The sequence below is a fragment of the Vigna unguiculata genome, chromosome 3 (genome assembly GCF_037176805.1).
Source record: "Vigna unguiculata cultivar grain cowpea cultivar isolate G323 ecotype 2 chromosome 3, ASM3717680v1, whole genome shotgun sequence".
In the NCBI taxonomy this organism is placed as follows: domain Eukaryota; kingdom Viridiplantae; phylum Streptophyta; class Magnoliopsida; order Fabales; family Fabaceae; genus Vigna; species Vigna unguiculata.
Window position 1 is genome coordinate 8,672,549 of NC_140794.1, and position 27,264 is coordinate 8,699,812.

Consider the following 27,264-nt stretch of genomic DNA (forward strand, 5'->3'; position numbering starts at 1 on the left):
ACACACAATGTAGTTGGTATAGTAAGCTATATGGACCAAAGACACTTGATATGTGTTAGTGGTTTATCAATCACAATACACCCCACAATCCTTCTTGTTAATGCTTGTTGCGCTTATTACGCCATGTGTGTGCCCGATATTCATGAGTGCTCTAGAGATCATGCCAAGATCTCATACAAGCGGCCCCACTTGACACTCATATAGGTGATTTCATCAAGTGTATGCTGCAAATCATACACCACCCATAAGGGATATGAAAATCATTAAAACTTTGTTTAAACTAAAAAATTCTTACACCACATCGAATTTTAATTTACAAAGTTTAACCTCTCAATAATGCAACCTCTAACACTTTCACGCACACCATAGGAATGGACATAATTGATTTAAAATCAATTTAGTGTTATCAAAACTAACAAGTGACTTGTTTTTACCCATATGAACCTTATTCATGGGATCTCTAATCACAAAAGTTGGATTACCATCACTTGTTTGTTTGCAAGTGGCTTGAGTTCCATTCTCCTCGACGTTTCTAAAATCATATTCCTTCCCAAGGATTTTGACAAAGGGTCTGCTAGATTCCGTTTTGACTTCACATAATCAATGAAAATAGTTCCACTCTTTAGCAGCTGCTTAACCAGATTATGTCTCAATTGTATATGTTTATTCTTTCCATTATAGTTTTTGTTTTTAGCTATAGTTATTGCTGATTGGCAATCACAATGTATAGATACAAATGGGGTTGGTTTCATTCCTAAAGGAATGTTTGCTAAGAAGTTTTTCAACCACTCAGCCTCACTACCGTCCATTTCGAGAGCAACAAACTCAAATTATGTAAGACCAAATTGGGGTGTTACAGATTCCATTGTTGATCTTGCAATAATTGTTTGCCTAGCTGATCTACATGTAATCACACCACCCTCAAGTGTGAATACATAACCACTAGTGAATTTTGTTTCATCTGAATCAGAGATCCAGTTAGCATCATTGTACCCTTCTAGTACAGCGGGAAATACTATATTCAATGGCATAATCCATTAAACCTCTTAAGTATCTCATAAGCCTTCCAAGTGCATCCTAATGCTCTTGATTAGGACATTGAGTGTGTCTACTCAATCTACCTACTGCATAAGCAATATCAGGTCTTGAAAAGCTCATTAAGTATAGTAAGCTCCCAATTATCTGGACATACTGAGGTTGAGAAACAGGGATAGTAATATACTATCTCCCTAAGGGGTACTCACTGGTTTAAAGTCATAATATCCAAACTTCCTAAGAAGTTTTTCAATGTATTAGTAATATATTATATCCCTTCCTTATGACTCTAACACCTAAAATCACATTGACTTCACCCATGTCTTTCATTTCAAACTTAGATCATAGAAACAATTTAGTTCTAGAGACTATATCAATGCATGTACCAAAAATTAACATGTCATCCACATACAAACATTTAATGACACATTCGCCATTTTCAGATTTAGAGTACACACATTTATCAGCATCATTAGATGAAAAACCATGACAAAGTAAGACAATATCTAACTTTTAATGCCACTATTTTGGTGCTTGTTTTAATCCATACAAAGATTTAAAAAGTTTGCACACTTTATTTTCTTGACCAGGGACAACACACCCTTCAGGTTTCCTCCTTTAATTCATCATTCAGAAAAACAATCTTAATGTATCACTAGCTTATGGGTAGCTGCTAGTGCTAACAAAAAACGAATAGAGGAAATCATAGTCACAGGGGCAAAGGTATCAAAGTAATCTATGTTGGGTTTCTGAGTAAAACCTTTATCTACTAATTTTGCCTTATATTTATCTATGGATCCATCATGGTGATATTTTTTCTTAAAGATCTACTTACAACCAATGGGTTTTGCTCCTTTAGGCAAATCTACTAAGGTCTAAGTATTATTTTTCTCAATTGATTCAATTTCAGTCCTAAGAGCCTTATCCCACTGTTTTGCATCAGGAGCACTAGTAGCCTCTAAAAAAAACTTGTTGGATCATTTTCAACTAGATAGATATAAAAGTCATCTCCAAAAGAAGTTTCGTTCATCTATCTTTTACTTCTTCTCAAACCCTCACACATGGCATCACAATTATTATCTATAGGTTGTTCAACTGTATCACTAACCTTTAAAGGAAATATATGTTCAAAAAACTCAACATTTTTTATCTCCACAATAATATTATGTTCAATCACATCACTTTTAAGAACAAGAAACCTATAGGCAACATTATGTTCAGCATAACCCGAGAACATACAATCAGAGGTTTTTGAGCCTATTTTTCTTTTCTTAGGATCGGGTAACATTACTTTAGCTAGACACCCCAACACTCTTAGATATTTAAGATTAGGTTGATACCCTCTCCATAACTAATAGGGAGTTTACCCGTTTTCTTATGAGGTATCCTATTTTGTAAAAAGCATGTAATAAGAAGGGCTTCTCCCCAAAGGTTATCAGATGCACTAGAACTAATAAGCATGGCATTCATCATTTCCTTAAGAGTTCTATTTTTCCTCTCAGCTACTCCATTAGACTCGGGTGAATATGGTGGGGTTACTTCATGGATAATACCTTCTTTCACACAAAAGTCATTAAATAAAACATATTCACCACCTCTATCTGATTTAATCCTCTTAATTTTCTTACTCAATTGATTTCCCACTTTTATTTTATAAGTTAAAAACACATCAAAGGCTTCATCCTTACGTTTGATTAAGTACAGTTTAGTGTATCTAGAATAATCATCTGTAAAGGTTACAAAATAATTTTTACCACCTCTTGACATGGTTTGTTTTAAATCAGCTAAATCAGTATGAATTAACCCTAACAATTCAATTTAACATTCTACATGATAACATGTTTTCTTAGTTATTTTGGATTCTACACATACATCACATTTACCACTTTGCTTATCATTCATATTAATTAATCTTAGTCGTTGCAATTTCATAACATATGATGAATTCACATGTCCTAATCTAGCATGCCACATATCATATGAGTCAAAGATATAAGCAGAAGAACATGATTCATTTATAATTTCTGAAATATTGAGTACAAAGAGACCTTGATCACAATATCCCTTCCCCACAAAAACATTATTTTTTGTCATTACAAAGACCTTATCAGATTCAAATGACACTTTAACCACCACTTTTCCCAATAGTGATACATAAATTAGATTAACTCTGATAGAGGGCACATGTAGCACATCACTCAAGGCTAGAGTCTTCCCAGATGTGAGTTTTAGAAGAACCTTTCCTTTTCCTAGGACTAGAGTTGTCCTGCAATCACCAAGATAAACATGTTCTTCTCCATCCCATACACTAGTGTAGAAGGTAAAAGCACTCTTGTTTGCACAAATATGCCTAGTAGCACCAAAGTCTACCACCCGCTTGCTCACATTGGTCATCAAATTTACTTGAGAAACGACCGCAACTATAGTATCTTCCCCTTGGGCTATATTTACCCTAGGAGGATTGTCGTTTCTTGCTCTACGCCTGCACTGAGCTGCATGATGGCCTGACTTCCCACACACGAAGCAATTACCCTTTTTCTTAAAAACGGGGTTAGATCCATTAGAACATAAATTTCAAAAGTTATTTTTCCTTTCGTGATCAAGTTTGTTCTTGTACCTTTTTGAAGCAGGTTTGTCTTCTACCACGTTTGTCGTTGCAGATAGTGCTTTGGCCTTTGTAGTAGCACACTCCTTCCTGTTGGTATCTTCAATTATGATGTATGTAATGAGCTCTTGAAATGTCATTTGCTTGTGTCTGTGTTTCAGTTGTTGTTTATAGTTAGTGCAGGACAACGACAATTTCTCGATCAGAAGTTCTAAAACAAACTCATCAAGCAGAAGTATGTTTTCTGCTTTGATATCTTCAAGTAGTTTGTGATATTTGTTGATTTGAATCTTAATGTCTTTATCTTCGATCATCTCCCAGTGGTAGTAATTCCCTATGATGAATCTTTGTCGGGCAACGTCTTCGGCAGTATATTTGAGAATCAATGAATCCCAAATTTCTTTTGCTTCCTTATATGAGCAATACACATCGAACATATCATTAGACAAGGCACTAAGTAAGGTGTGTCGACATACCTTGTTTGCATGAGCCCAATCTTCCGCTTGTTTGGCATTGTATTCGTCAAGTTTTGAAGTTGAGAGAGTCATAGCTACTCCATACATGTCTAAAAGAGTAGACGACACACATTCTTGTTAGCATCGAAAATTCTGCCCAGAGAATACCTCAATTTTTGATACATCCGAAAATGGTTTTGCAAAGATGGTATGAGTTCCGAAAATATTTTGATTCTCTAGAGTAGTAGAGTTGTTGTTGTTGTCAGCCATAAGTCCTTAAGATTGTTGTAAATATCTAACAAATCACAAAAAAAGGTACTTTCTGAGGTGTGTAAAATCACTGTCCTTAAGGACTTATCCGCAGTGCGTTGCACAAGTCCCCCAGGATACAACAGGAACTTCTCGGATCTTTCGAGAATCTCATAACTAACAAGGTACTCTAAAACGAGTAAGTAATTAGACCTATAATAATAAGAGGAAGGAAGAACTAAGAAAACAAAAGATATAGGAAAGGAGAATGAAAGCTCAATTGGTGTGTCTTGGAGGAGGCAAAAGACATCTATTTATAGATGTGAAAGGACCTTGCAAATGGTGAACAACGGTAAAAAATTAAAGACCAAATCAAAACTGATTGTGAAATAATGGCCAAATCAAAATTGAAACACCAAAGCTTACCGCACAATTACGGATGAACTTAGATGGTATTAGGAATCAAAACATGGTCTCTAAAATAGACCTGCAACGCATCATTGATTGGTTCAAAACTGCTGCCATAAATGCAAAGATCATGTTTCTAGACTCTTATTCCCTTTTGAAAGATCCTCTATTTCCCAACATCTTATTTCTCAATTATGGATTTCATGGTAGTGACATTGGACCTTTGATGAATATTAGAATGTGGACTTTCATTTACTTTCTTCACTTGGACCACTTTTAAGAGATATTCATCTTCTTTTGATTTTGATCATTCTTTTATACTCTCTTTATTTTGTCTTTCATGTGGACTTTGAATATTTTTATGTTCTTAGAATTTTTGATCACACAAACTTTATTTTCAAAGGAGATTTTATAACCTTTGTCTAACATTTGAGTAATACTTAACAGATTTTGAGTAATCTCAGGTTAACAGATTTTGAGTAATTTCAAGAACATATAAGATATAAAAAACTTAATTTTATACCTGAATGAGTTTTAATTGAAACAATTCTTGTACCTTTCACAACAAGTTGTTCTCCATTCCCAATTCTTACCTTGAAAATATTTGATTTATTGAGTTCCTTGAAAAAGTTATTTATCATGAGTCATGTGGTTTGTAGAACCACTATCTATAATCCAATCTTTTGTAGATTTGTTGGTTATGACACATGATGTTGTAAGGAGTAGTTCCTCCTCTACTTTATCCTTCACAATTTGTATACATTTTCCACATGTCCCAATTGACTGCATTTGTGACATTTGACATTTGGCCTCCACCAACACTAGTTGGGTTGATGACCTTTTTTCTTGCAATAGGGACAAGATGGAAAACCTGAATGTGGTTGTATTTACTCCTTCTATTGTTTTTTACTATGAGAGCATTCTCTTCAGTGTAATTTAAATTACCTTCAACCGTGTCATGATCTTCTCTCATCAATCTTCGTTGTTCTTGTGCTTGCAAGACATGTATCACCTCTGTCAAGGTAATTGTAGACAAATCTTTTATGTTTTCTAAGGAAGCAATAGATGCCTCATATATTTCCGACACTGTCACCATAATTTTCTCAACAAGTCTGGAATATGGAAACTCCTTTTCCAACAATTTTATTTTGTTAGCAATACCCAATAATTTGTTTGAGTATTCTTTAATTGTCTCTGACTTTTTCATCCTTTGCATCTCGAACTTCTTTATCAATTTCACAACGTTCATGCCTCGAATATTCTCGTTCCCTTCATATCCTGCTTTCAAGTATTCCCAAATTTCTTTGGGAGACTTTAGAGTCATGATCCTGGTCATAATCATTTGTGAAACACTTGCGAACAAGTATGAATTTGACTTTGCCTTTCTCATTTTTTTGTCTTTATACGCTTTGATTTGATCCACTGTGAGATTTTCAGGCAAGGGAATATCATCTTTCTCCACGACTTCTCATAGATCTAGTCCCTCTAGATATGTTTGCATCATTATCCCCCATAGATCATAGTTTTCACTATCAAAAAGTGTAATAACGACATGTGACATATTTCCTTCCACTAATGGAAATGGCTTGATTGCATCAAATCTCCTAAAACAAGGATCAAATTGAGATAAGTAAAGATAGAGGGACCAAACCGATATTTTGCTACAAAAATGAGACCAAAAACATAATTAAACTTACATCAAATAAAATAATGCTGAAAATATTTACTTAATATATTTTTAATTAAATTAATTTTTAAAAAATATTTCAATTTTATAACTAATATTCAAATAGATGTTATATATATAATATTATATGAATAAAATAAAAATAAAAATTTCTTTATAAAATATTTTTTTTATATTTCTCATATTTTCAAAACTCCTAAAAAAATTTGAAATGGAAATAATCCTTCCATGGTTTTTAAAATAATTTTGAATATGAAATGTCACCCAGATTTAGTGCATTTTATAACTCAAAAGCTGTTTTGCAGTTTAATGTTGAATATAACATTATTATTTAGTAATCGTAATATGCATAATGCAATATAAGTTAATGGACACAAAATTGTTTGAGTTTAACAAAAAATATTAAATTCAAGCTTTAAATATACAATTACATTAATTTTAGAAGGATGTACTCGATAAAGAAATAATAAGTAATGAATTCATTCAAATATTTGGTCACTTTAGATAAATTTACTTGGTTGAATTAAATTAGTAAAAGTCTAAAATAACCTTCAAAAGTTATAAAATAAAAAATACTGTTCAATTAAGTCATGCAAAATTTTACTTTTAGTATAGTGATTGTAACAAAGTATCATATTTTTTTTCTCCTTCAAATTATTTTTCACTTACTTAGAATTTTATTCATTTAAAATATTTTATTTTAAAAATAGAAAGTGTTTTTAAATTAATTAATTAGTAAATAAATACGATTAAGACATTATGTTAACTTAAATGGCAACTAATTGTAACTAATAACAGACACCTTTGAAAGTTACACAGATGAATCTTACGTTTTAACCATGCAGGTGAGTGATTTTTGTTCTTCATTTGTTCTTGTCCATTCAAAGCTCTTCATCATCCACGTGGCTTTGTGATCTTTCATCAAATGCCACAAGGGGATAAGGTGCTTAATTCAAAGTTCACTGAAAAGCCAACATGGCAACAAATGGAATTCTAATTGGAACGACCCTAAAATTTCATTATCACATAAAAATGAACATTAAACACGAGCCTCTAGTTTTGAATTGCAGTACATAATTTGGGGTGTCCATTGTTTATTACTCTGCTACTTTCGTCTCTTCTTGTACTCTTGTTCCTTGTTTGCAGGAAGGAACATGGAAGCTGTGTGTGCTTTTTCTGTTGGCACACTTCACATCCCAACAGCACCAGAAATACCAACCCCATTTAGGAAATCCATATTCTTGAGAAACCATGTGAATTCACCTATTTCTTTGGTTTCTTGGGGCATTTCAAAATCCAAGCTTTTCACTGCCTTGTCGCCCCCTCCATTGACAGAATCAAGTAACCAGCCTGAGGCTGAGTCAGAATTTGAAGGGCAATCAGAAAAAATTGATTGGTACTCTCAGTGGTACCCTTTGATGCCAATTTGTGACTTGGACAAGAGGAAACCTCATGGGAAGAGGGTGTTAGGAATTGATGTGGTTGTGTGGTGGGATAGGAATGAGGGTGCTTGGCAGGTTCAAGATGATGCTTGTCCTCACCGATTAGCCCCCTTGTCTGAGGGAAGGATTGATCAATGGGGAAGGTTGCAGTGTGTATACCATGGCTGGTGTTTCAATGGCAAAGGAGAATGCAAGTTCATTCCTCAGGCACCCTCTGATGGCCCTCCGGTAATTGCTCTTCATCATTAATTCTAGTTCATGAATGTTGTTCTACTATTACTTCTAAATTCAGTGCATTTTTATGTTTCCTTTCCTTCGTATCCAGAACATACTACAAAATGCTTACTTTTCAGCCCCTTTTGCAATCAAGAGATTCTGATTTGCACGCACCATTTACTCATTTCCTGGCGTTAATTTTAGTTTGTCACAATTTCATGTTTTGAAACGTATACAACATTGATGGTGTGACCATATTATGTTGATTCTTGGAACATGAGTAGTGCCTTGTGAGTTATGTTGATCTGATGTTATGTTTCAGTAGACTTGTACTTTGTTTTTAATAACCCTATAAATTAAAAGTGAGTAACATTTACACCCCAAGTTTAGAAGTTTCGTTTATTCTTTGCTCTCTATATGCTATCTAAATATAGTTGCAGATGGGACAATTTGATAGTCACTAAATTTGGTGACAAATTGTGCAGATTCATACGTCCAAAAAAGCATGTGTAGCTTGTTACCCAAGTTCGGTGCAGAATGATATCTTGTGGTTCTGGCCCAATACTGATCCTCAATATGAAGATATTATTACAAGAAAAAGGCCTCCATACATACCAGAAATAGATGATCCATCTTATACTAAATTAATGGGAAACAGAGACATTCCTTACGGGTATGATATGATCTTTCCTGTATTGTAGATATGTATCTCACTTTCTTTTACATGAACCACTTCTATTTTTTTTTTCCTTGGGATTGCTAATCGGCATAGATATGTGTCGTAATGGAGGTTTTGTATTCGTGCATCATAGTACAACCATATTTCCTTCTTTGTGTATCTTTCTTACAAAATGATTATGCAATTCCAGGTATGAAATACTGATAGAAAATCTAATGGATCCTGCACATGTTCCATATGCACACTATGGACTAATGCGTACTGGAGAACCAAAAGGTAGGCTTGTAAGATGTATCTTTCTTCACTTTGAGTAAATTTCTATTTACTATATATATGACACTTACATATGTAGAGCTTATTGACAGTGAAAGCTGATAGAGAAGGGGGCAAGCCACTTGAATTGCATGTTGAAAAGTTAGATATCAATGGTTTTATAGCAGATCAGGGTTTGACCAAAAGCAGATTTATTCCACCATGCATTTTTTATGCATATACTCCAGATCAACCTTCCTCATCTGGTGAAACAAAGGTAACTGTTAGGAATAATTCAAGTGTGAGTCTAAATCTCAAATTGGGTAGAAAATGACAAAGTTAAAATCGTATAAGAAAAAAGACTTATAAACTCATTGTCTTAAGGTTTTGGATTAAAAATGATACCAGTTCTTTATGTGAGTTGGACTTATGTCACACATATATAATCTCTCTCTAATGAATACACCCTCTAAAAATAAACCCGTCACTAACATGTTGAGTAGATGCTATCTTTAGATCAAAAACAATAAATATGCAGTTTCTTTATTTGTTGCATGATGTGTGTTAAACTTTATGCAGAAACCATTAGCTCAGAAGAAAATGGCTTTAATCTTTATCTGTATTCCGGTTAGTCCTGGTAAAAGTAGATTAATATGGTGCTTCCCAAGAAACTTTGGAAAGTGGATGGACAAAATTGTACCACGATGGATATTTCATGTGGGACAAAACCTGATTCTAGATTCAGATTTATATCTCCTCCATGTTGAGGTAATTTCTATTATAATGTATAAACCATTTATCCAGTTGACTAATCAGTTCCATTAGTCTCTGTTTTTTCCTCCTCAAATTATTACAAGTTATATTATACTAAACAAAGTAATAACAAAGAGCTGCAACAACTTATTTCACAAGTTAGTATTCGATACATGAACTAAACAATTTTTTGTTGGAAATCTTATTTATACACATAAATTTCCTTGAAGTTTGAGTAGTACTTTTTCTTATCATTGGTAACACTCGAGGTACTCTTCCATTTCAATCATCCTACACGAATCCTATGGTTTACATCTCCTCTTTTGCCCATGAAAATAATAAAAGAAACATATTAGTAGTTACTATTACATATTAGCAATCCAAAATTCAGTAACTATAACTTTTTCAATTGATTAGTTTATTTAGCTTGCGTCTGTGTTTATTAGCATACGTGGCCATTTGCAACAAAAAATTTGATCAAAGTATTCGTAGATGATATTTTGAATACAAATGTTTGGTAGCAGACATCTTGACTTTATCATTGAATTTGTGCACAGGTTATTAATGTTTAAAATCTCTTTTCTCAATATTTTTAATTGATTGTTTATGTTAGTTTCTTTAACTTTGACAGATTGATCTCACAGATTTCAGTAACTATCACAAATTTTCGGTCTGCTGAAATTTATGTCCACTTTAGTTTGACTCCTTATATTTGGTTCTTAAATTCTTCTGATAGGAACATAAAATAAGGGATATTGGTCCAAACAATTGGCAAAAAGCCTGTTTTGTTCCTACAAAGTCAGATGCCCTTGTTATTGGTTTCAGAAAGTGGTTAAAGAAATATGCAGGTGGTCAACTTGAATGGAGAGGAAAATACAGTGGAGCTCTTCCTTCAACACCTCCTAGAGAACAGCTTATGGACAGGTATTGCACTTGAACATGGAGGTTTCAATTTGCTATATTTCAAATAGATTTGCTTCTTCCTTCAATATGTTTTAAGGGAAGAGTTGGTACACGTATACCTTTTGGTCACTGGATGTGGCAACTTCTGTTGCTTTGGTCCATGAAAAAGTCTATACAGATTAGTCCTTCTATGTATGGAATTATTTACAAGTTGACAGCTTTAAAAGGGTAAACTTGTTATAGATCTGTTAGTTTTTTAGAGATAAAGAAATGTAACAAAGAAGTAGCAAAGAAGAAACGTAAGATGAAAGTTTGTTTTTTTTGGGGAAACTGATATATTAGATAGGCTTGTTTGAAAACCCAATCAATAGCTGCAGATGATCAATAATTATGTTGTACCACACCCTTGGGGCTTCATATAAAGCTTTTTCTTAGCAAGTACAACTTGTCTTTTTTACCTTTGATCACACAACTTTCTGGTTGCTCAACATAAATCTCTTTTTGTAAAAAGCCTTAAAGGCGGATTAGACGTGCATATAGTAGTCGGTTCCAAATGTTTAAGAGTAGCATTTCACCACGAATCTTGCTTTGTTCCTGTTTATAAAGCCACAATTGAACTTTGTTCTAAACACCCATTTCAACCCAATGGCATATCTATCTTGTGATCTTGAAACCAGCTCCCATGTCTGATTTCTGTAAATCATGGACAGCTCCTCCTTCATTGCAGCTATTTCTCCTTCATAACAGCTTCTTCCAGACTGGCTGGTTCACCCATAGCTATGTTGCACATTGTTGTATTTCTCCTTAGGTAGATATCAAAAAGTAACCTTGTGCCACAAAATGCGAATCATTTATTGTTTCTGTTGGGTTTTTAATAAACTTAAATGTATTAACCACTATGGGTAACTAGCCGTCGTAAGAAACTAGCCGTTGTGAGTGGTTAATGCACTAGCCGTTGGAGTCTAGGTAGTTAATAAGTTAGCCGTTTATAGCCGTTTATAGCTGTTGAGAGTACAATGGTGAGGAAATGTGGGTCTATAAATATAATGTATTGTATGAATAACAACAACACAAGAGGTGAATAAAGTTTGTTCACAAGATTATAGAGTTGTTGTCTAACAAAGTGCTAACAAAGTGGTATCAGAGCCAGTTAGCTTGAGTGTTTGAGTGGAAAAGAGAGAGAGCTAGAGAGCTTGAGTGCTTGAAAAAAAAGAGCTAAGTGTTTGAGAAAAAAAGAAAGTGAGATGGCCAGTCTTACAAATAGTATTTCCCTGCCCAAGTTGACAAAGGTTGTCAACTATGACAATTGGAGTCTCAAAATGAAGGCCCTTTTTGGATCCCAAGAAAATTGGGAGGTGGTTGAAGATGGTTTCGATGAACCCACCAACACTACAGGTTGGTCAAATGCCCAGTTGAAAGTGCTGAAAGACGCACGTGTGAAAGACAAGGCAGCTTTGTACATCCTGTACCAAGCTGTGGACGAGTCTGGCTTTGAGAAGATTGCAAGTGCCAAATCTTTAAAAGAAGCGTGGGATATTTTGGAGAAGGCATATAAGGGAGATGACCGAGTGAAGCAGGTGCGACTTCAAACACTTAGAGGCGAATTAGAGAGCATGAGGATGAAAGAGACCGAAGGAGTAGCCGAGTACATTACTCGAGTTGAAACCGTGGCGAACCAACTTGCTAGAAATGGAGAGACGTTACCCGCTAGCCGAGTTGTGGAGAAGATCTTGAGGTCATTGACAAACAACTTCGAGAATGTGGTGTGTGCGATTGAGGAGTCCAAGGACCTATCAAAGCTCACGGTTGAAGAGCTTGCAGGATCTCTTGAAGCACACAAACAACGAAAGAAGAAGAAGTGGGAGCCACTTGATCAATTACTCCAAACGAAGATGTCAATTAAAGATGAGAAAGCTCAGAACACTCAAGGTAGAGGACGATATCGAGGAGGTATAAGAAGCGGTCTTGGTGGTAGAAGCCAAGGACAAGAAGAGAAAGAACAATCTAGTCAACAAAATTGGCACGGAAGAGGATGAGGTCCATGGAGAGGAGGTCAATCAAGCAACTCAAATGTTGAGTGTTTCAAGTGTGGCAAGTATGGTCATTATGCAAAGGACTGTTACTCAAGCAAGTGTTTCAGTTGTGGTAAGTCCGGACATTTTGCCAAAGATTATAGATCTGAAAGTAGAAAGGAAGAGACGATCAACCTCACAAAAGATGTTGAAGAAGAAGCGACATTGTTGATGATGGCGTGTAGCTCGGGAGCTGAGCATAAGCAAGTGGTGAACTCGGCAAGAAGACCAAGTAGCATGGAGAATTCAAGTTTGCAAGAACAGTTACAAGTTGAGAAGGATCTGAGAGTTGCACTGGAGGTGCAAGATGAGAAGTGGCGACTTGAAATGGATGAGGAGATTGAGCACAATAATACGTGGGTGTGGTCTGATCATTCAAAAGGAAGTCGGCCTATTGATAAGAACTCAGTTGACGACAAGTCGGCCACAAAGACAAAGAACCCAATGAGTAACAAGTCGGCCAAAGAGAAAAACAAGTTTGCCAGTAAGGATGCAAAAACTGAGAGAGCAGAGAACAAGTTAGCCACAGGAAAAGCGAAGTACAGGTCAACCATAGATAAAGTGAAAGGGAAGTCAATCATGAAAAAGCGAAGAACTTAACTATTCATGAAAGGGACAAGCACAATGTGGGAAGAGTTATTGCACGTTGGAAGCCGTGATGAAGAATAAAGGAACAAAGATGGAGAATAAAAGAAACATTTAAGTTTACAAGGGAGTTTTGTTGGGTTTTTAATAAACTTAAATGTATTAACCACTATGGGTAACTAGCCGTTGTAAGAAACTAGCTGTTGTGAGTGGTTAATGCACTAGCCGTTGGAGTCTAAGTAGTTAATAAGTTAGCCGTTTATAGCTGTTGAGAGTACAATGGTGAGGAAATGTGGGTCTATAAATATAATGTATTGTATGAATAACAACAACACAAGAGGTGAATAAAGTTTGTTCACAAGATTATAGAGTTGTTGTCTAACAAAGTGCTAACCGTTTCTTCAAACTCAATTGCAAGACTTTGATTCTTCTTTGAGTCACTCCAGCATTAGCTTTCATCTTCCATGAAATGCAAATCATTGAAAATAAGCACTTTTTACGGTTTGAGGCTTATAATATCCAATCTGCAGGTTCAGCCCTTCTGTCAAATTTATCACACTTAAGATACATACATATATGTGAGTAGCACAAGCAACCACAATAAAAAATTAAAAGAAAGTTTAAAACTAGACCAGGCCTCAAAAGGAGTTTGATTCTCGAATTTCAAGTAGGAAGCCTATTTTGAATGAATAAAGTTGTATTTGCAGCTTCAACCCACACCTTTGGTGATTCCTCTTGATAAAGCATACAACTAGGCTTCTCCACAATTCATCCATTTTTGCTTTCACTCGCTCCATTTTCTTGAGAAGTCTAACGAGCTGTTAGTTGATGTTCCATCACTGCTTCATCAAAGAATTGCTCAAATTGATTAGCCACGTACTCGTACAACATTATTTGACCTCAAAATTTGAACTTGAGTAGCTCCTATTGTCAACGTGAGCTTTGAACTTCTAAAATGTTGCAGCCGCTTTTGATTTGTGTTTAAGAAAATAAATCCAACACATTCTAGTTAAATCATCAATGAAAATAATATAAGAAAGAGGAACTCCACGAACAAGTTGACTTTTCAACATGTAACTCATTCCCAAATGATGGAAATGGTCCAACATTTTGTGTCATTTGAGCTTGCTGTGATTGGAAAAGCAGCTTGATCCTTCATTGGATTGAAGGGAAAGCTTTTTGGTTTTCATTTTGGCCTTGAAAATTTCTTGCCACTAACATTGTTGGCTACAATTTAATTTGAACAGGTACTGGTCCCATGTTGTGAACTGCAAGAGCTGCAATTCTGCATACAAGAGCCTGAATGTGGTTGAAGTAATGCTGCAGATCATATCTGTTGCTTCAGTTGGGATTGTGGCAACCATGAAGCAAGGTACAATGTCAGTGGCAACAAGAAACTCATTGGTTGTGTTAGCAGTACTATCCTTTGCATTGTCTCGCTGGTTGGCTCACTTCATATACAAAAACTTCCGTTATCATGATTACGACCATGCATTCCGCTGAAATGTGTTTTCCATTGTTCTTCAACCACATATATATTTGTATATATCCATACCATACGAAAGCTCCACAAGAATAAACCCAAATTTTCTCAAGTGCCAAAAACGGAACTGATCGGTGTGAAAAGTATTATGTTGTGTTGGGTTGCTTCCAAAAATACAAAGAAAACTAAGAATGTAATGAAGAGATGTTCAAGTTTCAAACTGAAACAGATCTCCCATTATTTATCCTTTGTCTTCTCATCATAGGATTATGGAAGAAGCTTCATAATCTCTTGTTTTATTTGTTTTTCAGCAATAATGTTTTCCCCCTTTAACTGTGAATTATTACAATATTAGTCGCCTCGCCCCCTTTGCTTGCAAAATCAGAAATAATTAATTCCTCATACAATTCTTATTACTCGGTGACAATTCAGGTAGGAAAATTTTAGTAAAATGGTGATTTTTGTTATAGTTATAATAATAAATGAATATATCAAGATATTCCTTAAATAGCAAGTAATTTAAAACTGGGAGATTGGTAACAATGAATATTGCAGTGTTTCTTCTCGGAATAAAGTAGGGCGACGAAATGTTTATATATTTAATCGGATGAAAAATCTTTAATCATTTTGATTCATTAAAAAAGTAATTAAAAACAAGATACATCTAATAAAACTTCAATTCAATTCACACATAAAAAAATTATTTTTTATAAAATTAGAAATAAATTTTGAACACTATACATTTAAAAACAAATTTTGCTTTAAAATATATTTTCAAAAACAGATGTAAGAAAGATTTAATTGTAAACAAAATGATTGAATTAATCTATTGACAGGGGTTGATAAAAATAAAATGTTTGAACAATATGATTTGGTAAACAACGGTTAGTGATTTATAATGGGTTAGTAAATACAAACAAACAAGTAAACGGAAACGGAAGAGTGAAGAAGTTAGCACACTATACTTACACTTACACCACTGAATGACGGGTCACCAGATTCAGATCCACCGTCGCCATCATCGTCACCGTCACCATTAACCTCTTTCTCTAACCCTACCTTCTTCTCTTTCTCAGATTCAGATCTCAAACCTAAAAATGAAGGACTCCAACTCCACCACCGGTAGCAACAGTGGCAGAACCGAACCCATTGCACAAAACATCATAAAACTCATAAGCAACCTTTGTTTCTCCGTCTTCGTCTTCTCCGTTCTAATCTTCACTGTCATAGCCATAACCTACCAACCACCAGACCCATGGCTCCAGTCCACCCCAGCCCTAACCAACCTCTTCACCCAATCTCAAAATGCCACATTTCAAATCGACTCCTCCGTCATCAAAACCGGCGAGGACCTCGCCCCCTCGCCTCAGGACCCTCCCCTACCCCCGCCGACCCCTTCCGCCGCCGCTGTAACCGAAGCCGTCATCGAGAAAACCGAACAGCGAATTCTAAATTCCACCGCCAACTCCACAGCCCCGCCGCTGCCCTCTGTCGCCGACTGTGACTTAACCCTAAATTGCTCCGATCCTCGCGTCCTTATTGCTGTTCAGAGGTTTAACCTCCGCGCGTTCAAGTCCATTGCCTTCTTCGACTATCAGCCGCCGATGAACGGCTCCTCCACCGGCGAGTGCGACGTCGCGTGGCGCTTCCGGAACAAGCGCGAGCGGTCGTGGCGCAAGTACCGCGACTTTCGCCGCTTCAAGATCAGCGTCACCGACGATTGCAGGTACAAGGTGGTGCACGCCGGTGGGTGGCACTCCGGGGCCAATGCTCGCCGGAACTTTACGAGGACTGGCGCTGGCAGGGGTGGTAAGACCCTGCCGCCGCGGGTTTCTGCCCGCGATGATGAGATCAATGACACGATTCCGACTTTGGGATCGGAGAGCAACTTTAGGAATGGGAAATATTTGTATTATTCACGTGGTGGGGATTATTGCAAGGGGATGAATCATTATTTGTGGAGTTTCTTGTGTGGGTTGGGGGAAGCTATGTATTTGAACAGGACTTTTGTTATGGATTTGAGTGTTTGTTTGGCTTCCAGTTATAATCCCAGTAACAAGGATGAGGAAGGGAAGGATTTCAGGTACTATTTCGATTTCGAGCATTTGAAGGAGACAGCTTCGATTGTTGAGGAAGGTGAGTTCTTGAGGGATTGGAAGAAGTGGGATAAAACTCATTTGAAGAAGAAGAGGGTTCCTGTTAGGAAGGTTGTCACTCACAAGGTGACTCCTATGCAGCTTAAGAAGGACAAGAGTACGATTATATGGAGGCAGTTTGATGCACCTGAGCCTGAGAATTATTGGTACAGGGTTTGTGAAGGTGAGGCTGCTAAGTATATTCAGAGGCCATGGCATGCTTTGTGGAAATCGAAGAGGTTGATGAATATTGTAACGGAGATTAGTGGAAGGTTGGACTGGGATTTTGATGCAGTTCATGTGGTTCGGGGAGAAAAAGCTCAGAACAAGGAGCTGTGGCCTCATTTGGATTACGATACGTCGCCGGATGCTATTCTTGAGAAGCTTAAAGGAATGGTTCAACCTTGGAGACATTTGTATGTTGCCACCAATGAGCCTTATTATAATTACTTCGACAAGTTGAGGTCAAATTACAAGGTCCATTTGCTTGATGATTACAAGGAAATGTGGGGAAACACGAGTGAATGGTATAACGAGACGACTCTTCTCAACAATGGAAAGCCTGTTGAGTTTGATGGGTACATGAGAGTTGCAGTGGATACAGAGGTCTTTTACCGTGGAAAGACACGTGTGGAAACATTCTATAATTTGACTAAAGATTGCAAGGATGGGGTCAATACATGTTGATCAGGTTGGCACTACTGGTGTTGATGCTTATTTAGAATACATGGTACACTCTTTGGATTCAGTTTCAGATTCATACAATTGGGTTGAATATGAGCTACTTGTTGTACTTGCCCGTTCTTTTATTGTATTGATTTTGTTGTTTATCATGATTTTGTATACATACACTTTCCTTCAATTGGCTCAAGCTGTTAAAATCATTCTTATTCTTTTGTTCTCCTTTCTCATCAGAATGTCTGTTTCTAAAATGACCACACTGTATTGAAATTTAAGAAGGGTTCTTTGCGTAGGAAGCCCATTGAGATTTCATTATCTTTGATGTTTGCGTTTGGTAGTTGCTCTGCATTATATAATTTTTCTGAAGTCATATGAATACGATAAAATATATGGATGACTACACTTCATCTTTAAACACACCACGTTGTTGCCCCGATGATGTTCCATCCAAACTTTTGACAAGATCCATGCATAGCCCAAATTATTATGTGACTCATCTACCTACACTTCCTTTACTTCTGTATTTTGACTGCTAGGAATATCAAGTTTACCCCGTGCCACGGCCAACAAATGACACTAATTTTCAACTTGAGGATGACTTTCATTGTATCAATCTTTCTTCCCTTGCACGTGTCATGTCTACAACCCATAGAAGGTCTGTGTTATTGAGATTACAGATTACTCCCTCTCTAATGTGTGGTGGCATCTCTAAATTGGAACCCAGACCGTCATTTTTTCTGCCGTAAAATAAATCGTTTGGAGTATTAAGAAGAGTTACTATTAATCTTCTTATATTAGGTAAAAATTGTTGTTAAATCTAGACTGGAAACAGCCGTCTGAAAGAAAATAATATGGATCAAATTGTGTTTGAATTCTTCCATTATTTTACATTTTTATTCCCTTATATGTGATTAACTGCATTCATTCTTGGTTGTTTAAGCAAAAGTACAAATGCATATCACACTTTTATTTTGAGTGTACCCAAATCTTGCAAGCAACTATTGAGCAGTTCATGTTATCCTCCTGTAAGGTCACCTCAGAATACGATTTCCCATTGAAAGTGTAATATTAATTTATGTTTGTATTAGGTCGCCAATAGGAGACAAATGTTCTAAACCACAGATTTATTACCAGAATGTTTATCTGCACACTACTTGGTGTATGATCAATAAAAACAATATATTACAAATATGAATTTCTTAACCACAAATATCTTCGATTCTGAATGCCACTTCCAAAATCAACATTCTTGCCCTCCTCCGACATAATCTAAAACTTTTGCAAACGTATATTTTCCTTTGAGCCACAACATCTTAAATATGACAAACAAAAGAACAGTGGGAATAGGATATATAACCCGCTTGATAAGCAATGTCTTCATACTCTTTAGAGAAAAAAGCATTTCCAGAGTCAATCACAGATAGCTAATTCTCCAGTCGAAACATCATTTCTTAGTTCTACTCATAGCAGCGCCATAATGAAACTCGAAACCAAAAATCACCGTCAATTCAAACTGTTATTCCCCAAGTTAGCAGAGATATTACTAAGTTTCAAAATTTAAGCTCCGTTGTGAAACTGTTATTCCATATAAATTGGAAAACATTAAACACATTACTAACGGTGGCATTATGTGTAGCTTAGGTTAATGTTTTGTGCTGACGGAATAACTAATCAGCACAAGACCGTCCATAAGCACAACGAATAATCATAAAAAAAAAAAACGTACAAGTCTACGCAAACAAATGATTTCTTCCAAAAATAAACGAAATCAACAAATCTCGACTAATTGAAGAATGTCCATCATTCTGCACAAAACCTCAAGACATGCAAACCAAGAGGATCTCAAATATAAAGAATGGCATTCAATTTAGCACATGCTTTGAATTCACAGGCTATAATTGTGGAGCCTTGCAAATCTTCGATATGTGCAATGTCTTCATCGAATCAAGTTAAATTAATTACAAAAGGGGCACCTTATATTAAATAAAAAAAAACACAATTAGAACGCTGTGAACTAATTCGTCTAAGATAAATTTTCCAATTTATAATTTGTGTACCAAGACAACCAAATAACCAACAGGTGATCAATCAACAAAATTCATTGTACATCAAACTACAATTCTTCAAAAATAAAATACGCAAATCCGATATCCCAAGTATCAATACAATCACTGAATCAAATTGTCTATTCATCCTCCTGGCTGCGTAATCTGGCAGTCTTGTTTGTCACGACAACATCAAGCTGCGCAGCTCTCTCAACTATTTCCTTCCTCTTTCTGGTTGATACATTATGTGCAATCTCGGCACAATAAGTCCTTAAAATAAAAAGGATAAGCAACAAGTGGTTCAATAAATGCACTATATATGGAAATCAGAAAAAACTACAGTAAAGAACTATAAATTCTAAATAGATTTTCAGATGAAATACCTGTTGTGCATCATGAGCAATTCCAAATCTTTCACGTTACTAACAACAAACTTTTTGAAACCGTTAGGGAGATAGTGACGTGTTCTCTTGTCTGACCCATAACCGATGTTTGGCATCAAAACACATCCTTTGAATTTTCTCCTAACACGGGAATCTATACCCTTCGGTCTACGCCAGCTAGGCTGTTGAAAGCATATTATGAATGAAAAATCGTTATTATTTGAAATAAATTATAAACGAACATTTACAAACATTACACATCACATCAGCAAAAAGAAAGTAAAACCAGGTTAATACACCCATCCAAAATAAAACTCGTTTTTGCAATCTCAGCCGAAAGATGGTGATATTAATAGTAATAATCACAGACAATCAGCAAATTACGGTAATATCATCACAGATTGCAATTTCTGACAATTTTGGAGAAAAATAAATAATAACAAATGCAATAGTTTTTTGAATGTCCACTTATTAATAACTACACGAAGATAACTGCGTACTATGAAAACAGGATTAATGGGCTAAAAATGTAAACAGGAAAATAGTAACAGAAAGCTTATTAAAAAAGCCAACTGTGTCGCAAGGCCTGTAAAAATTTTATATACGCCCTGAAAAACGAAATGTCCAGCTACAAGGAGACAAAAGTCAAAACTCTGGACATCAGATACCATGGGCAATTAACAATGAAAAAAAAAACTAAAAACTAAATAATCGATTTGTAAGAATTTAAAATTTGAAGAGATCAGATGGTAGTGCATGTAAGTAATCATCACTTTAACTGCAGAAATAATGGGTTAAACATCATCATATCTCTTTGTATTTGACCAAAAAACGAATACTTCTAAGAGGAAATTATTTTGGACATATGAAAAACGAGAAAACGATGAGAAGATTTTAGTGGTAAAACAAGAAATCAAATTCAACAAGCTAAATGAGGCATCTAGCGTACAATTTCATTAGAGGTCAGACGGTAGTGCATGTAAGTAATCATCACTTTAACTGCAGAAATAATGGGTTAAATATCATCATATCTCTTTGATATTTACGAAAAAAACGAATACTTCCAAGAGGAAATTATTTTGGACAGATGAACAACGAGAAAACGCTGAGAACATTTAATTGGTAAAACAAAAAATCTAAATCAGTAACAAAAAAAGACGCATCTAGTGTACATTTTCATTAGAGGATCAGACATGTAATATTTCACCAGGGTGCACAATAAGAGCACGTAAGACTGGGTGTCAACAAGCTATCATCAAATCCCATGTTTACAATAAAAATAAAAACATGATAAAAGCTTTCGACCACACATAATCAAACAAACATTATTAAAAACTAGAAAAAAAAAACATCAGATCCAATTACGAAACACAAACCATAATTGATAAATATGGGATCAGATAGTCGATCTATCACCACTCATAAAAGTATATGGTAAGACTGGGTGTCAAAAGGCATCCTCATATCCCACTAGTAATTAAAATAAAATATCACAGAGAATGCTTTGTATCAGTATAGCAAAAAGACTAGCAAACTGAAATTGATTTAAACCTACAAAAACAAAATTAACACTACTGGGAGAATCAGACAAAATGTCAATCACCATCTTACACCTTATGGCGCAAATTAAGACTGGGGCGACAAAATACTATCATCATATCCTTTACAAAAAGCATTCTCATGTTCCAATGGTCATTAAAATAAAAGATCATAGAGAATGCTATATATCAGTATAACAAAAAACTGGCAAAAAGGAATTGATTTAAACCTACATAAAGAAAAATAACAGTTCTTGAAGGATCAGATAAAAAAGTCAATCACCATCTTACACCTTGAGGTGCAAATTAAGACTGGGGCGACAAAATACTATCATCATATCCTTTACAAATACCACGCCAATTCAATTCAAATCACGATGAGTGTTAGAAAGAAAAGATGTATACCTTCACGGAAATCTTGCGGTCACTTTGAGGCCTCTTGAACCTCTTCACTCTCTTCTTGACGATCTTCTTGGGGAGTAGAGGCACCGCCATTTTCTCTGAAGTGGCTTTGCTTGATGTAGAGCTTGCGGATAGAGTTGTATATATAAGCGCTTCAGCGTTTTAGGGTTTTGAAGTTATAACAGAATGCCTCTATTCTAGGGCTTTCTTGGATTCAGGTAAGTGTGAATGGGATTGGGCTAAACAATGGGCCCAACTAACAATAAAAGCTTGTTATTTCCACTCCAAGAATCTCTATTGTCACCTCCTCTGTTTTGAAATTTCAAATTTGAGACGTTAAGTGTTTGTAGAAAGTGACGTAGTACGCTCCCCGCAGGAGACATCAATTATGGTAGGAATCAAATGTTGTTCCTTAAATATGGTAAGAGTCAAATGTTGTTCCTTAAATATGGTAAGAGTCAAATGTTGTTCCTTAGTTTATAAGTTGTTTCTGAATAAATTATTGATGGAGTTTTTTTTCCATATACATTTTATTACTAATTTCGATACAAATAAATATATATATATATATATATATATATATATATAATTTTATTATCTTAATAAAATTAGTAAATTGTTATAATTTATAATAATATATACGTTATTATTTTTCACTTCAATATTTAAGAGTTAGCTTTTGAAAATATACTAACTAAAAATTTTGTACGTATTTTATAAAGAAAAGCCTGTCCATCTTATAAAGTTCGCAAGCAATACATATTTCATCTCATCTTTCCTAAATCCATCTTCGCAAATTCAAGAAAATCCATGCAAATCTCTCATAAATCAGAGATTTTTTTCTTTTTTCATTCCTCTTTAATCGTACATCTATGGAAACAAACATACCTTTAATTAAGTTTTAAATATTTTATTAATTTTTAATTAAGTTTCTGTTAAATTATGTTTATGTTTATAAAAATTTTTAAAAATATATTTTTAAATTGAGTTTTGTTTAATTGTTTTATTAATTAAGTGCTGTAATTGTTATTTGAAATACTTGATACTTTGTATCGTTATTTTTTTTAAACTGTGGGTTTATATAACTTTATATACGAAATTGAGAATTTAGTGATGATAGTTTTAAAAGATAGTTTGTAAAATTATAAAGTATGTACTGAAAATAAAATTATTAAATTATTAAATTATTAAATTATAAGATATTAAATTAAAGATTATAAAATTATTAATTATATATGATAAACGAATAGTTAAAAATAATATAATTCAATTCATGCGACTTGACTCACTATAGGTTAACTTTAAAATGAGTCGTCATCTCAATCCGACTCTTTTTTTAGTGAAAAATTTTGTAATTTTACTTGATTTGTCACAGGTTGGTGGTTGATTAATTTAAAAAGTTTTTGTTATTTTGATTTATTTTATATATTTATTGATGTGCAATTTGTAACATTCCTTTAAAAACTAGTTCATACTTAATAACACAAAACAGATAAAATTCACACATTGATATAATATATTTACACGGTCATCCAAAAGGATTATAACTATACAAACGTAAGGAGGAACTTAACGTTTTTAACCATTAGGGGTTTCTATTGAAATTGTACATATATTCTAACCAGTTATCCTAAGCCTTAGGTCGAAGGTTCCTTAATGTCCATTGATGCATCAATGTATGCATCACCCTCTACTCACAACACATATGTGATCACAGCAAAAAAGAAGAAACATAAACCAAGACCATCAGAAAAACAAACATGGTAAGTTATCTGAATAAATGATATAGATACATTTTTAAACATTTCACCTGCGTATAAGTTTTATTTCAAAATATAAAACCTGATCACTCAATATATCATATTGTTAACTAAACTCTTATAGATTCAATATTATCCAAATAAGTGCAACTGAGTTTAGACTTGTGAAGCCAAATATTTGTGGTGATATAAATTATTTTATCGAGCTACCACGCATAAGGTTAATCCTTATTACAATTATAAGAATAATGGAACCACCCTTGTGACATGACCTTTTGCTACTCTCACCACCTAACCATTCTCTTTTGCATGAGTATGAATAATTAGTAGAGCTCAGGATAGTCTCACAAGATGGAACAGTCATAATCTCAAGGCACACCTTAGTGAACACACCTCATCAATGGGATTTTCCCCTTGGGAAACACCTTACAACAACTTAAAACACACATTTGTGTCAAAATATAAACCAATTATATACTTTACTTCACAATTTCACATTTAAAGAAAGTAAATCAGATAAATGATGGAAACAAGTAAAACAAGGCATCTGACGTTTAGTGCCCTATAGTTAAATCATTCAAAGACCTATTGTTAGGGATGACAAAAATACGTGTGCATGTGGATAAAATTCGTGACAAATAGTTAGTACTCGCGGGTAGCATGTAGTGAATATTTTAATATCCGTTTATAAACGATTCGGGTGCTGGTACCATACTATCTGTATTCGCGGGTATCCGTTATCTGCAAAATTTTGAAATTAAAATTAAATTCATGTTTTATTAAGTTAAATTTAATTAAAATTAAGTTTTAAATTATATTTTGTTATATTATATTTAATTTAATTTAATTTAATTTAATTTTTTTGCAATTTTATTTAATTTTAATTTTAAAATTTTATAAAATATATTTTTTTAAATATTTGCAGGTATCCATGGGTACTCGTATGTTTTAATATACCTGCAAGTATTTTTTAAACGAGTACTCGCATGGGTAGTGAGACGGGTTGCAGGTGAATTTTTTTATTGCATATTGGATTACGTGTAGACACTATCCGTGCCCGACCCGAATTAGAAAATAACAAATGCATTTTGTGGTTTTTAGGCGATCTGAATCTATTTCATAGTTCAAATTAGTATTCCTCTTTTAGGATTTATCCTTAACAGTTCTTAAAACATATAAACTAGCACCAATTTGACCAATGACTCAGATTCATTTTTCTTCCAAATACCACAAGATCAATCAACAACATACAACAAAAATTTGAATTCCAACTAAACAAAATCAACCAACCAAATTCATATAAATTCAAACTTTATCAATCCAAACAAATCCACAAATCATAAACACTCATTTTATATAACTTGTTTTTTAGAGAAATGAAATGTTTTAAAGTAATGAAACTATATTTCTAGTTATACTTAAACATTTGATTATTAGGATAACTGAGTTCCAATATTTTCAACACAATACCCATTCTAAAATTCAATTTTATAACCCTTTACACAATTAAAGTGAATTGATTTTTTATTACAATATCATCATACTCTTCACATCTTTCACCCAACATTAATATAAAGACAATGATTGGAAATTAAAATGTTTAACCTATATAACCTTGACAAATAAATTAAATTTATAAACTATTCAAACATTATAAAAAAATATAAAAAAGTAATAAATGATTATTGTTGGTGAAGTTATTTATTCACTTATTTTTAACTCACTTTAAATCTGTTCAACCCATAAGTTAAGTAAGCCAAATTCAAGTCGACTCACGTTTTAAATTTTTAAATCCAATCGAAATTTGTGTTGAATTGCATTAACTTATGAATTGTAATCTATTTTGACATCTATAGATAATAATAAAATTATTCGATCAATATTCATGTCGTTAAGTAAAATATAAATTTGTTAATTATTAATAGATTATAAAAATTTAATAGAATCATAGGTACAAAATTTAAAATTTATCAAGAAATTAAATATTAATTAATTTAACATGCAATATAATTTTGTTATATAATTTTCTTAAGATCTTTGTTTACTTTTTATAAAATTCTGCTGTCTTTTAGTTAATTTTTTTTAAAAAATTGTTAGTTATTTTTTTTCTGTATCGTAACACTTTTTTATTTCAAAATTATTTGAACATTTTATTTAATTTTTTTCAATAATAAAAATTTAAGAAAAATATTATTTGATGGATAAAACAAATGGAAGAATAAGAGCCATACTATATATGGAAAGAAAAATAATATGTCAAAAGAAAGAAGAAAAAAGAAAAAAGAAAAAAGAAAAGAAAAGTAGAGAACATTAATGAATAACATGGTCACGGGTTCTGTCCTTAGCTGTTGCAAAACCAAGTACCTTTTTTGGATTCATCTAAAGAGAACCATATTAATAACTTCTAAAATGTAAAAATGAAAATTCTATGATATTTAAACTGGAAAATGTACTTTAAAAAATAATTTTTCGTATTTCAAAATTTAAATGATTAATTATATTTTAATTTTCAGTGTCATTATGATAAAATAATACTTCAATTTATATTTGTATGTGTTTCTCATCTCTTCACAATACACAATTATGTTGTAATTTTCCAAAATAAGATAATCTCCATACATTCATTTATTTTTATGACAACGATGTTTTACAAGTTTTTTTTTTAATAAAACCACATTAATATTTTAATTTTTTGAGATTTTGAACTTATTTTTCTATAATATGCTAACTAATATTTATGTACTCTATTTTTATAAAGAAAATACTAGTCACTTGTATTAAGGTAGTGTGTCACTTTACTAAATAAAATAATTCATCTATTTTTTTTATACAATATACAAATCAGAATTAATAACTTATTTTCAGCAGTTATTTTTCCATCCACTACATTAAAAAAAAAGTTTCTTAAATAAGAATATGTGTATGAATTTCTAATTAAATTTCACTATTTTACAAATCATGAAAATTGAAAATAAATTTACATCATAATTTAAATTATTTATCACACATAGAAAATACAATTTATAAAATTAAAATGATTTGTTTACTGTAAGATAAAAATTTATCCTAAGCACGCACATGGTTTTTTCCACATTAATCGTTCATTAACCCTCTTAGCAAATCTTGAATCTTCTTAGATTAAATATCAATTATATTGAACTTCTTTTCTTAGACATACTTTTTTAACAAAAAATCTTGTATGGAAACAGAACTAAATGCAATGAGTAGTTAAAAAATTTAAGGGTTAAATATGTTTTTGGTCCCTCAAGTTTCAGTGAAATTTGGAATTAGTTTTTTTTCGAAATTTTATACCAATTTAGTCTTTTATCTTTAAAAATATATGAATTTAGTCATTTTAACCAAATTTTGTTAAGTTTATCTGACGTTTCAAGCACATTTCATGATAGTATTTGAATTATTTATACCATTTGACACATTTTTTGCTTCAATATAACACAAACATTATCATAAAATGCGTTTAAAATGTCAAATATAC

General features: G+C 33.5%; 3 protein-coding genes and 6 non-coding genes across 10 annotated transcripts; 2 read left to right on the top strand and 7 right to left on the bottom strand.

Annotated features, from left to right (window-relative positions):
• The first annotated feature begins 7,471 nt into the window (after positions 1-7,471).
• ACD1-LIKE (ACD1-like protein) lies at positions 7,472-15,068 on the top strand. 2 transcript variants are annotated; one of them, XM_028059746.2, is made up of 7 exons: positions 7,476-8,109; positions 8,583-8,770; positions 8,967-9,052; positions 9,142-9,305; positions 9,608-9,796; positions 10,518-10,705; positions 14,589-15,068. In XM_028059746.2, exons 1-7 carry the CDS (start codon positions 7,594-7,596, stop codon positions 14,842-14,844), a joined length of 1,587 nt encoding a protein of 528 aa, XP_027915547.1. In that variant the 5' UTR covers positions 7,476-7,593; the 3' UTR covers positions 14,845-15,068. The 2 variants fall into 2 exon arrangements, with proteins under 2 accessions (XP_085527401.1, XP_027915547.1); XM_085671275.1 differs by lacking the exon at positions 9,608-9,796 and having other exon boundaries at positions 7,472-8,109.
• Positions 15,069-15,737: 669 nt separating this feature from the next.
• Positions 15,738-17,843, top strand: SUB1 (calcium ion binding protein). The gene has a single exon (XM_028064977.2). It carries the CDS (start codon positions 15,922-15,924, stop codon positions 17,644-17,646), a length of 1,725 nt encoding a protein of 574 aa, XP_027920778.1. The 5' UTR covers positions 15,738-15,921; the 3' UTR covers positions 17,647-17,843.
• Positions 17,844-19,655: 1,812 nt separating this feature from the next.
• On the bottom strand, positions 19,656-22,194 carry LOC114178488 (large ribosomal subunit protein eL32z-like). The gene is made up of 3 exons (XM_028064423.2): positions 22,012-22,194; positions 20,069-20,250; positions 19,656-19,955 (listed from the first exon to the last, which is right to left on the bottom strand). Exons 1-3 carry the CDS (start codon positions 22,099-22,101, stop codon positions 19,826-19,828), a joined length of 402 nt encoding a protein of 133 aa, XP_027920224.1. The 5' UTR covers positions 22,102-22,194; the 3' UTR covers positions 19,656-19,825.
• Positions 20,391-20,474, bottom strand: LOC114180053 (small nucleolar RNA Z196/R39/R59 family). The gene has a single exon (XR_003603628.1). It is a non-coding gene; the product is annotated as a small nucleolar RNA Z196/R39/R59 family (small nucleolar RNA).
• On the bottom strand, positions 20,805-20,883 carry LOC114180051 (small nucleolar RNA Z195/SNORD33/SNORD32 family). The gene has a single exon (XR_003603626.1). It is a non-coding gene; the product is annotated as a small nucleolar RNA Z195/SNORD33/SNORD32 family (small nucleolar RNA).
• On the bottom strand, positions 21,026-21,104 carry LOC114180052 (small nucleolar RNA Z195/SNORD33/SNORD32 family). Its single transcript, XR_003603627.1, has one exon. It is a non-coding gene; the product is annotated as a small nucleolar RNA Z195/SNORD33/SNORD32 family (small nucleolar RNA).
• LOC114180002 (small nucleolar RNA U31b) lies at positions 21,253-21,331 on the bottom strand. Its single transcript, XR_003603581.1, has one exon. It is a non-coding gene; the product is annotated as a small nucleolar RNA U31b (small nucleolar RNA).
• LOC114180001 (small nucleolar RNA U31b) lies at positions 21,649-21,730 on the bottom strand. The gene has a single exon (XR_003603580.1). It is a non-coding gene; the product is annotated as a small nucleolar RNA U31b (small nucleolar RNA).
• LOC114180000 (small nucleolar RNA U31b) lies at positions 21,866-21,948 on the bottom strand. Its single transcript, XR_003603579.1, has one exon. It is a non-coding gene; the product is annotated as a small nucleolar RNA U31b (small nucleolar RNA).
• Positions 22,195-27,264: the final 5,070 nt, after the last annotated feature.

Bases quoted from the DNA above. Each gene is read 5' to 3' on its own strand.
- ACD1-LIKE (XM_028059746.2), top strand. From the start codon at position 7,594: ATGGAAGCTGTGTGTGCTTTTTCTGTTGGCACACTTCACATCCCAACA. The intron at 9,053-9,141 runs GTAGGCTTGTAA...GCTTATTGACAG, and splicing joins GCGTACTGGAGAACCAAAAG to TGAAAGCTGATAGAGAAGGG. The intron at 9,797-10,517 runs GTAATTTCTATT...TTCTTCTGATAG, and splicing joins TATATCTCCTCCATGTTGAG to GAACATAAAATAAGGGATAT.
- SUB1 (XM_028064977.2), top strand. From the start codon at position 15,922: ATGAAGGACTCCAACTCCACCACCGGTAGCAACAGTGGCAGAACCGAA.
- LOC114178488 (XM_028064423.2), bottom strand. From the start codon at position 22,101: ATGGCGGTGCCTCTACTCCCCAAGAAGATCGTCAAGAAGAGAGTGAAG. The intron at 20,251-22,011 runs GTATACATCTTT...TGCTTTCAACAG, and splicing joins ACCGCAAGATTTCCGTGAAG to CCTAGCTGGCGTAGACCGAA. The intron at 19,956-20,068 runs GTATTTCATCTG...TTTTATTTTAAG, and splicing joins TTGCTCATGATGCACAACAG to GACTTATTGTGCCGAGATTG.